Source organism: Triticum urartu, chromosome 1 (genome assembly GCF_003073215.2).
Source record: "Triticum urartu cultivar G1812 chromosome 1, Tu2.1, whole genome shotgun sequence".
Classification (NCBI taxonomy): Eukaryota; Viridiplantae; Streptophyta; class Magnoliopsida; order Poales; family Poaceae; genus Triticum; species Triticum urartu.
The window spans coordinates 107,515,268-107,525,734 of record NC_053022.1 but is presented as its reverse complement, the minus strand read 5'-3'; the positions used below and the strand labels follow the sequence as shown (position 1 = coordinate 107,525,734).

General features: G+C 46.2%; 1 protein-coding gene across 1 annotated transcript; it reads left to right on the top strand.

Annotated features, from left to right (window-relative positions):
- Nucleotides 1–2,547: 2,547 nt before the first annotated feature.
- On the top strand, nt 2,548–7,128 carry LOC125550697 (importin subunit alpha-1b). The gene is made up of 11 exons (XM_048713766.1): nt 2,548–2,883; nt 2,989–3,085; nt 3,608–3,699; nt 3,796–3,927; nt 4,016–4,201; nt 4,284–4,447; nt 4,524–4,602; nt 5,340–5,468; nt 5,706–5,833; nt 5,942–6,313; nt 6,422–7,128. Exons 1-10 carry the CDS (start codon nt 2,656–2,658, stop codon nt 6,309–6,311), a joined length of 1,605 nt encoding a protein of 534 aa, XP_048569723.1. The 5' UTR covers nt 2,548–2,655; the 3' UTR covers nt 6,312–6,313; nt 6,422–7,128.
- Nucleotides 7,129–10,467: the final 3,339 nt, after the last annotated feature.

Here is a 10,467-nt window from a genome sequence, read left to right as displayed (position 1 = left end):
GGGTCGGCCAACCCGAGGGTCATCTTTATTTTTAACCCCCCCTGGCCAGTGCCTCTTTAAGTGTTGGTCCGAACTAGGCGATGTCCGGTGCCTCCTGGGCAACCAGGGTCTATGACATCCCGACGTCTTGCCCATCCGGTGTGCCCTGAGAACGAGATATGTGCAGCTCCTATCGGGATTTGTCGGCACATTCGGGCGGTCTTGCTGGTCTTGTTTTACCATTGTCGAAATGTCTTGTAACCGGGATTCCGAGACTGGTCGGGTCTTTCCGGGAGAAGGAATATCCTTTATTGACCGTGAGAGCTTGTGATGGGCTAAATTCGGACACCCCTGCAGGGTATAAACTTTCGAGAGCCGTGCCCACGGTTATGTGGCAGATGGAAATTTGTAAATGCCCGGTTGTAGAGAACTTGACACTTGACTTAATTAAAATGCATCAACCGCGTGTGTAGCCGTGATGGTATCTTTTCAGCGGAGTCTGGGAAGTGAACACGGTTCTTATGTTATGTTTGAACGTAAGTAGTTTCAGGATCACTTCTTGATCACTTCTAGCTTCTCGACCGTTGCCTTGCTTCTCTTCTCGCTCTTTTTTGCGTATGTTAGCCACCATATTTGCTTAGTGCTTGTTGTAGCTCCACCTCATTACCCTATCCTACCCATAAGATTAAATAGTCTTGATCTCGCGGGTGTGAGATTGCTGAGTCCTCGTGACTCACAGATACTTCCAAATAGTTGCAGGTGCCGAGGATACCAGTGCAGGCGATGCTACCGAACTCAAGTGGGAGTTCGACGAGGATCTGGGTCGTTACTACGTTTCGTTTCTTGATGATCAGTAGTGGAGCCCAGTTGGGACGATCGGGGATCTAGTATTAGGGGTTGTCTTCCTTTATTTTGGTTCCATAGTCGGACCTTTGATTGTATTTGGATGATGGATGAATTATTTATGTATTGTGTGAAGTGGCGATTGTAAGCCAACTCTTTATCCATTTCTTATTCAGTACATGTGATTGTGTGAAGATTACCCCACTTGCGACTAAACCATCATGCGGTTATGCCTCTAAGTCATGCCTCGACACGTGGGAGATATAGCCGCATCGTGGGTGTTACAAGATAAAACCTCATTTTTATTCTCTTTCCCTAGCAACCGATAGATTCGACTATTTCCAAACTCCGGTTTGGACGCGTACGGAACTATGTCGGTGACAACGTAGTTTTGGGGTTAGTAGTGCCTTCCATTTGGCTTCCTGTGAGTTTGACACATCACTTATTATGAAAGTGCTACACCGTGTGCTCTTGCAGGACATTAATCTCACACCTCCGGCGAGCTCAACCACCAGAGTCATGCCTCCCTGCGCGTACCACCCGAACCGTAGCACCATCACCACCAGAATCACACCCCAACGAGCATGCCCCACTTCTCCCTACCCACCCACAAACATCATCGTCCAATCAGACCCACGAACACCACGCTCACCCGCGCGCTGCTGCAAGGCCCGACGGTCGGTGCTTCAAGGCCAGCTCATGCTATGGGTGTAGGTTGGGATGTTGCAAGGAGGGCGCGGGTCGCCAGTGATGACGCGAGCCCATGTTGCGTGCGCGAAAGGACCTCAGATGATGCTGCAAGCCCATGTTGCGAGCGTGGCAGACCCGGTAATGCTGCGAGCCCATGCTGCAAGCCGGGTGGACCTCCGATGATGTTGCGAGCACAAAATTATGAACCTGCGCACTTCTACGAAACAGGCAACGATGTTGCGAGCCTACCGAGGCATTGGTCGCCGCAGATGCGAGCACGGCGAGAATGGGGTTGTGACCTCGTATCACAGGAGAAAGTGAGGAACATAACACACTACTCCATCCTTCCATCTATATAGGGCCTAATGCGTTTTTCAAGACGGTCTTTGACTATTGACAAGATTAATAGTACATGATATGCATAATGTGAAAATTATATCATTGAAATCTCTTTTCACATACGAATTTGACGGTGTGCTTTGTGTAAGTTGCATGTTATATATTGTTGCTCTAACATTTGGTCAAAGTTAGCCACGAAAAACGCAGTAGGCCCTATATAGATGGAAGGAGGGAGTACATAGGAGCAGAGAGGCGATGTGAGGAAGAACACGACATCACGATCGAACGCCTGGCATTGATGCAATCAGACGGCAGGGTGAGATCCTGTTTTGTCCTCCCCTTACAACCGACGCCTAGCGCGGGAATTTTAAATTTTGATATTAATGTGGTTCGAGATTAGCAACTTTGCATTAGGCCCTATATAGATGAAAGGAGGGAGTACTCCATTCGAAATTTTTTGGAGCATGTGGGTGAGTTAGGATCCCCGCAAAACCAGCAAGTAGCAGTAATAACCGTCATAAAAAGAACAAATAGTACCGCAAACTTGCGAGCCAAGTACTCCAGCCTTTCAAAATTCAAACTCTCCAACTATTTCCAGATGTACCCGTGCGATACCGTGTACATCCAGCTCAACAACCGTCATACTCCCAACTTTTCCTTTCGTGCCCCTCCTGAGCACCTATAAAATCCCCCCACCTCGCCCACACATCTCCCCCTCCCGTTCCCCTTTTTCGAATCGAGCCCAACCGCATCGTGCGTGCGCACCCCCACTCCTCCCCCCTAGGGTTTCGAGGTTCTCCGACGATGTCGCTGCGGCCCAACGAGCGGGCCGAGGTGCGGCGCAGCCGCTACAAGGCGTCCGTCGACGCCGAGGACGGGCGCCGGCGGCGGGAGGATCAGATGGTGGAGATCCGGAAGAATCAGCGCGACGCGAACCTCCAGAAGAAGCGCCGCGACGGGTTCCCGGCCGGCGCCGCGTCCGCTGCCGGTGGCGCGCCGCAGATGGGCCACTCCTCGGCTCTCCAGCAGAAGGTACGCCCCCCGTCCCTCGTTTTCTCTCTCTCGATCTGGTCTGTTCGTAAGGGCTCTGATTGGGGATTCTCGATCTGACTGTTTCGGATCTGTGTTCGCGTGCAGCTGGAGGGCTTGCCCGCGATGGTGCAGGCGGTTCTCTCGGACGACAACGCCGTGCAGCTCGAGGCCACCACCCAGTTCCGGAAGCTGCTCTCCATCGGTGAGCCTTGAATTTACATCTGCTGATGTCTCTGGAGAATATTTTTTGCCCTAGTTGAACTACAAGGGATGAAATTAGGATGGTTTTGGTGAAATCGTGGATTAATAACCCGAGAGGTCTGCCAGTTCTAGATTTGCGTGTGGGCTCGTCGCTAAACCACCAGTATAGGTCTTAGTTTACTTGCGTATTAGGTGGGGGCAAAATCAATTACTTGTCCCCATATTACTCTCTGAGATTTAAAATTCACTGAACGTGTCAATTCCATTCATCTTTTGGATGCTCCTGCACCGTATCATAGTTTTCGATTTAACTGTTGCCTTTTTAAATCAATGTTCTGCTGATCTTCTGAGTCAGCTGTTTGTCGATCTAGGTAACATTGTTACAGTAATGTGATCCTGCAATGCTTATGAAAATAATAATTAGGGAAACAATGGATGCTTGTTTTTTTGGCTTACACCATTTGTTGAATATTCAACACTGATTATTTGGTTCGCCTGCTGATATGTTGCTCAATGTTTGTAGAGCGAAGCCCTCCAATTGAGGAAGTGATCAACACAGGCGTGGTGCCTCGCTTCATTGAGTTCCTCACACGGGAGGACTATCCCCAACTCCAGGTGAGAACAATCCTTATGATGAAGTTATGTTAATTTATTGTAGTTGCATTTAATCACTCAAAGTGGCACATGTTTACCTAATTTTTTCTGTTACAGTTCGAGGCTGCATGGGCGCTCACCAACATCGCGTCAGGCACATCAGACAACACCAAAGTGGTGGTTGAGTATGGTGCTGTGCCCATCTTTGTCAAGCTACTCAGCTCTCCTAGTGAGGATGTCCGCGAACAGGCATGAGAACAACTCAGAAGTTTTTTTTTTCTTTTAGAGGCTTTACGACGTGATGCTAATGTTGTATGTTTCATATTTGTATTTTCAGGCTGTTTGGGCTCTGGGGAATGTTGCTGGTGACTCTCCAAAGTGCCGTGACCTTGTGCTTGGAAGTGGTGGTCTGTTCCCTTTGTTGCAGCAGCTCAATGAGCATGCCAAGCTCTCGATGCTCAGGAATGCCACATGGACACTCTCCAACTTCTGCCGTGGGAAACCACAGCCAAATTTTGAACAGGTTTAATTCTGTGAAGTTGTCTCACTGATTGAACTTGCTATAAAAATGATGCTTATGAGTTGATCTGTGTGTGCTTGGGCAGGTCAAACCGGCTCTCTCAGCACTGCAGCGCCTTATCCACTCTCAGGATGAGGAGGTGCTAACTGATGCCTGCTGGGCTCTCTCGTACCTTTCTGATGGAACTAATGACAAGATCCAATCCGTGATTGAGTCTGGTGTTTTTCCTCGGCTTGTGGAGCTTCTCTTGTAAGAGCATTTTTCATGTTCACCTTTTCCCTCAGCTACATATGGTTGATGTGCTAACTCCTATTATTTGATTTAGGCACCCTTCGGCTTCTGTTCTCATTCCAGCTCTGCGCACGGTGGGTAACATTGTCACTGGTGATGATTTGCAGACTCAGGTCAGATCATTTGAGGGCTGTTCTCTTTTTATATATTACCTGCTGTTACTTTGATGATTAAAGCTGTAATTCCTTGTTATCCATGTGGTAGTTAGTAGTACCTTGGGTATTTTACTGTGTGTCCTCAAATGTCTATAAATTTTAACATGACTTATAGCTCATGAAAGTGATAAAATAACTAGACAGCTATTGTAAGTTCTACAATGTTTGTTTATGTCGGAGCTTATTTAGCTATGTTGGTTGTTGAATTGCAGTGCTGGTTCATGGAATTTATGATTCTTAGATGTGTTTTGTTGAATAGCAGCTCATTTATTTAGCTTTGTTGGTCCCTCTCTTTTCATAATTTAGATGAATTGTTTGATAATTCTTTTTCCTGCTGTGTATAATCAATTCAAACTGCCAAGCTGGATTGTCATCTGGCTTCTGTTACTAAAATTATATTTGGTTCTGGTGTCCCCACTGCTGGCAATGTATGGCAACTGTTTTAAATGATTGTTGCTATGACTCATGTGAGCATGGTAGATGAATGTGCTATTAGTATTTATCTATTTTTCTGTCCAATGCTTAGTTATTTTGATCTACTTATCTATTTTTGCATAAAGGCTTATTTGATGAATACATAGCTGTTCACATGCATTAGTTAACTAGGTTTGTAGTACCATACCTGTGTTTGCAATTTCACTTTACCTGATATCTTGTTGTTCTGTGTTTGTATTTAATAATTTATCTCGATGCAGTGTGTCATTGATCACCAAGCACTTCCCTGTCTCTTGAACCTCTTGACTACCAACCACAAGAAAAGCATCAAGAAAGAAGCATGCTGGACAATCTCAAACATCACAGCTGGTAACCGGGACCAGATTCAGGTTTGTGCCCTGTGTTGTCAGTTTGTATAGTGATATTCTCTAAAAGGAAAGGCACTGGCTTGTATTGCTTAGCACCAATTCCACAATCCTGTACATCCAACCTTGTTTTGAGAAGCCAGTTTCTCTTTTTTCATTGTCATCTATATAAATTAGCAAGGGATCCATTGTTAATGTTCATGCTTGAGTTGTTTTCTTTATAGAGCATACCACAGTTCTAATTTTTTTGTTTGTCTCCAGGCTGTTATCCAGGCAAACATTATTGGTCCGCTGGTCCATCTCCTGCAAGGTGCTGAATTTGACATTAAGAAGGAGGCAGCTTGGGCAATTTCAAATGCCACTTCTGGTGGAACACATGATCAGATTAAGTATGTGAACTTCTGTTTTTTGCTTCTGTTTGTGCTTTGTTATTGTTACTAGTACATATTTTCATGCTGGTATTCTAATATCATTTGTCTGCATGAAATGTTGAGCAGGTATCTTGTTGCCCAGGGTTGCATCAAGCCGCTCTGTGATCTGCTCATTTGCCCGGATCCCAGAATTGTAACAGTTTGCTTGGAAGGTCTTGAGAACATCCTGAAGGTTGGGGAGGCAGAAAAGAACCTTGGAGCAGGGGATGTCAACAACTATGCGCAGATGATTGATGATGCTGAGGGACTGGAAAAGATTGAGAACCTTCAGAGCCATGACAACACAGAAATATATGAGAAGGCAGTGAAGATGCTTGAGTCCTACTGGTTGGAGGAGGAAGATGAGGTCATGCCCTCAGGTGATAATGCCCAGAATGGCTTCAACTTTGGAAGTCAGCAGAACTCGGTTCCATCGGGTGGGTTCAACTTTGGCTGAAGGTATGATATTTCTCTTGAGCCATTCAAACAAATTTAATGGTATATATGTGTTGCATTGGGTCGGTCATGGTGGTCTGGTCGGATTCTGATGTTACATTATTCATGCAGATACCCGGTTGGACGTGTACCTTAGCTACTTGCTTGGGACTAGTCAGATTTGGGGAGGTCTTTGTCGTTCGAGTCATTGTTGGGTCCTGTCGGTCTGGTCTCAAGCAGTCGTCAAGTCAGTCTAAGCAGGGTCAGTCCTTGGGCTGCATCGTCGGTGGTGCAGCTTGGTCAATGGTCAGTCTTCAAGGTCAACCGGTCGGATCATTTGGGTTCTGCCTCACCAGAGGACGTCCAGAGCCGCATGTGTTGTCGGGAGAGTCGGGTTTTGCCTCCTAATATAGCTTGAACCAAAATTATATTGATATATCTGTGTGAGGTAAAAAGAACCTTGAAAGATAGGGTTTTCACGGTTGTTGGTTGTGTCGGTTTTTGTCAGAAGTGTTTCTGTGCTGTATTAACTTGTCGAAAGAGTATGGAGCACACCTTATAAACATCAAAAGCAACTGGGTTTTGGGAGTCCCATGCTGGTCTATTCGTTGGTTTGTTGTATGTTCAAGTTTTTGTCTTGTCAGTCGTTTCCACTCTGTTTGGAGATTGTTCCACGTCTGTCTAGCGAAAGAGTAGTTGTATCACCCTGTGGTGATGAGTTTGAGTATATGGTTGGAGAGCAGGGTTTAAGTTGGTTCCCACTTTTACTGCGGAACCTGGTTTAGTGATGTATGATTACGGTCATGGAACATAGACGCAAAAGAGGAAATTCTTGGTTACATTGCCCATGGTCCTATTGTTTTTTCTGCACTTCTCTTTATGTTACTTCTTTTGAAGGTCTATATATGAAGCACATTTTTTTGACCTTTGATTGTTTCTGGTCGTGCCTGGTGTATTCGATCATTGCATCTCACCTGTATCCAATCAATCACGGATGATGATTGGCGGCCATGTGTGGATGGAGGTCGCTCCGCTGGATCCGGTCGGTATCATACGTCATCTATACGTCATCCGCCACCTCTCCCACAGTCAGCGACTGCCAAACCGATTTGAGCCAACTCCCTCCTCACCCGATCATCAGTCCCATGGCGTGCAATGAAGCTTTCGCCTGATGACGTCCTTGAACTACACAAACACTATCAGTTTGATGTGGTTAACAAAATATTAATCCCAATCATTGAACTAACGCGTATTTTGTCAGAAGCGTTGGCAAGCTTGGATAATGCCATCACTTCTCATGCAGAACATTTTCTCAGAATCCCCATAGTTTAAGAGCAGTTTTGAAAAAGGCATTTCTTTGTTTTCAAAACTATGAATCATAGTTTAGCTCATTTTCATGCTTAGACTGACTTAATGGCTATTCCATTCCCGAGCTCGCCCCCACCCTCACCGCCCTTGTACTGCGTCGCCGGTGCCGCCGCACGCTGGTCCGCGATGGGCTCGTCAATGGTGTGTGGATTGGGGATATCCACGGCACCCTCGGCCCCAGGCAGTCATCGAGTACGTAAGCTTGTGGCGCAAGCTACAGCTGGTCGTCCTCTTTGATGAGCCTGATCGCCTCATCTGGAACTGGACAACCAACGGATCCTACACCGCCAGCTCTTGCTATCGCGCGCTGTTCCACGGCTCCACCGCGCCGCCATGCTGGAAACTTCTCTGGAAAAGCTCGGCCCCTCTTAACAACAAGGTCTTCCTCTGGCTTGCTTACCTCGACCGATGCTGGACCGCAGAGCGGCGTGTGCGCCGCGGCCTATCCACCGACCCTACCTGCATTCTCTGCGACCAGGAGGTGGAGTCGATCGACCACTTTCTCGCCGGCTGCGTGTTTTCTCGCATCACCTGGCACGAGATTCTCTCCTGGTGCCGTCTAGTCGCCCTGCCGCTTGATGGCACCGCGAGCTTCTTCGCATGGTGGACCGCGGCCGCGGAGGCCTCCCCTGGCTCTTTGAGAAAAGGCCTCAACTCCATCATCATGCTGACCGCCTGGGCAATTTGGAAGCATTGCTATGCGGCCATATTCGACGGCCTTCGCCCCTCCACCGAGGTCCTGATCAAGAGCATCAAGGACGATGCCCACCTTTGGGCCAAGGCGAGCGCCACCGGGATTGCTAGCATCTTACCTGTAGCTTGACCCCCTGCTTCGAGGCTGAGCATCCTCTCCCTCTGCTCATCGCTGCGCCCTCCCAGACACCGGCTTGTGTACGTCTGCAAGGGTGCACCCTGTAACTCCCTGTAACTTCTATTTCTTCTCTATCAATGAAATAATACGCTGCTAAGTGTATTCCCCCCAAAAAAATGGTGTATCAGAACGGTTTATTTGGTACAACAATATCTTTTTGCCTCTGGTTTCACATGCTCCCCTAATAGTGCAATATCCAACAACATGACTTTTTCCTTATATCGTCAACTGACCTAGCAGAAAATATGCTCCCCCCTGTGGTTCATTCTACTCCCTTTATAAGGAGGTGATGCAATATTTTGTGCTCTTATATTATTCTAATATGCCGAAGAACCAACCATTAATCTTTTCAAGTGTTTTCAACATAGACAATGGCATGCATATTAGGTTTATTGCTTCTATGAGATATAAAAATGGAGCTGCATAGGCTCGTCAAGGTATTAGTTTTCTCCTTTCCTTTCATTTCTTTCTTGTGACTTTTTCAACATTAGTTGGATCAACTAAATTAAAAGGGGTGAAACATGCTATGCTTTCTTGCGTACAACATCTGGACATACATAGAATACAAATTAGGAAACTAGTATTACTAGGTATATCATGAAACATGCTTACACAATATACGCCCTCCTTGCCAAATTAAATTCTATATAGCATTATTCAAAAAACATACTTTATAACCAAGTTTGTAGAGAAATGTATCAACACTTACAAACACCAAATCAAAACCATAGATTGATCACCTGAATCATATAATTATTTCTTCGCGAGCCACAAATTTTCCAAGAAACATAGTCAACGTACTATCTTCAAGGCCATGTGGCGACTTCTCTGGGGTACTGGGGTACTTGTAGAACCTTTAGGAAAGGAAACACAAACGTAATTTTGGGTCCTGTAAATGGTATCAACTAAAAATGGAAATTGTTTGGTTAATCTAGCGTAGAAACAACCCCCTTGCAAGATCCGCGCAATGACCAGTGGCATACCGTCGTTTGTTGTCACCACCGTCACTCTCCAGGGCAATCACCACAACAATCCGTGAGTTCCTCCTCCTAGATCTTCCCGAGTTGGATGCTGATGTCTGGTTTCATGGCGTCAAGCGGTCGCTGCATGCTCCACGCCGTCATCTTCAAGCAGGCCGTCCGAGCTTACCCTTATGTAGAGCTTCAGATGGAGCAGAAGAAGGCAGTTCCTCAACCTTAAAAGCAGTCTGAGTACAACCTCTTAAAAACGCCCGGGTCGAAATATGTCTTTAAAAAATTAGTAGATGTTACCAAAGGGAGTGGGGATACGCAAAAAGGAAGCGACTCATAGAATGACATGCAAATAGAGCTCTTGAACATTTTCGTTAATCCATGAACAAAATCTATGTACGTAGATACATGGATCCGTACATCTTAATCGGAAAAGAATCAATAGAAGGAAGAAGAATCTTATGAAAATAGCATGGAATAAGGTTTGATCCTATTCATGGGATTCCGTAAATATCTCATTTCAAAAATCAAAACAATCGGGACTTTGTTTGAACACAGTACAACGCAAACGCTCATATATACACATATACTCACCTCTATGAACGCGCGCACACACACATCCTACCCATATGAGCATCTCTGAGAGACTGAGTCGACATATCATCTTGAGATTTTATAAAGTCACCGTGAGCGCCTCATAGTCGACAGGAACGTCTCGGACTTGAACCTTGATGGGCTGGGGATACCACTGTTCACCTAACCATCTAACCGGTTGGTTCGCGTCAATGGCACATTTGGTTACCTGCAATTAGGTCCGTGCAGTGTAAAAGTGGTCCGTTTGGTAGCCCGTATTAACTGTTTGGCCTGCACAACATGAATCTTAAAGCATCCCGTTAGGAACGACCGAATTGACCGTTTCCCTTAGCCATGCTCGAATGATGCAGGGGAGGGGACCACGGCGCCGAGCT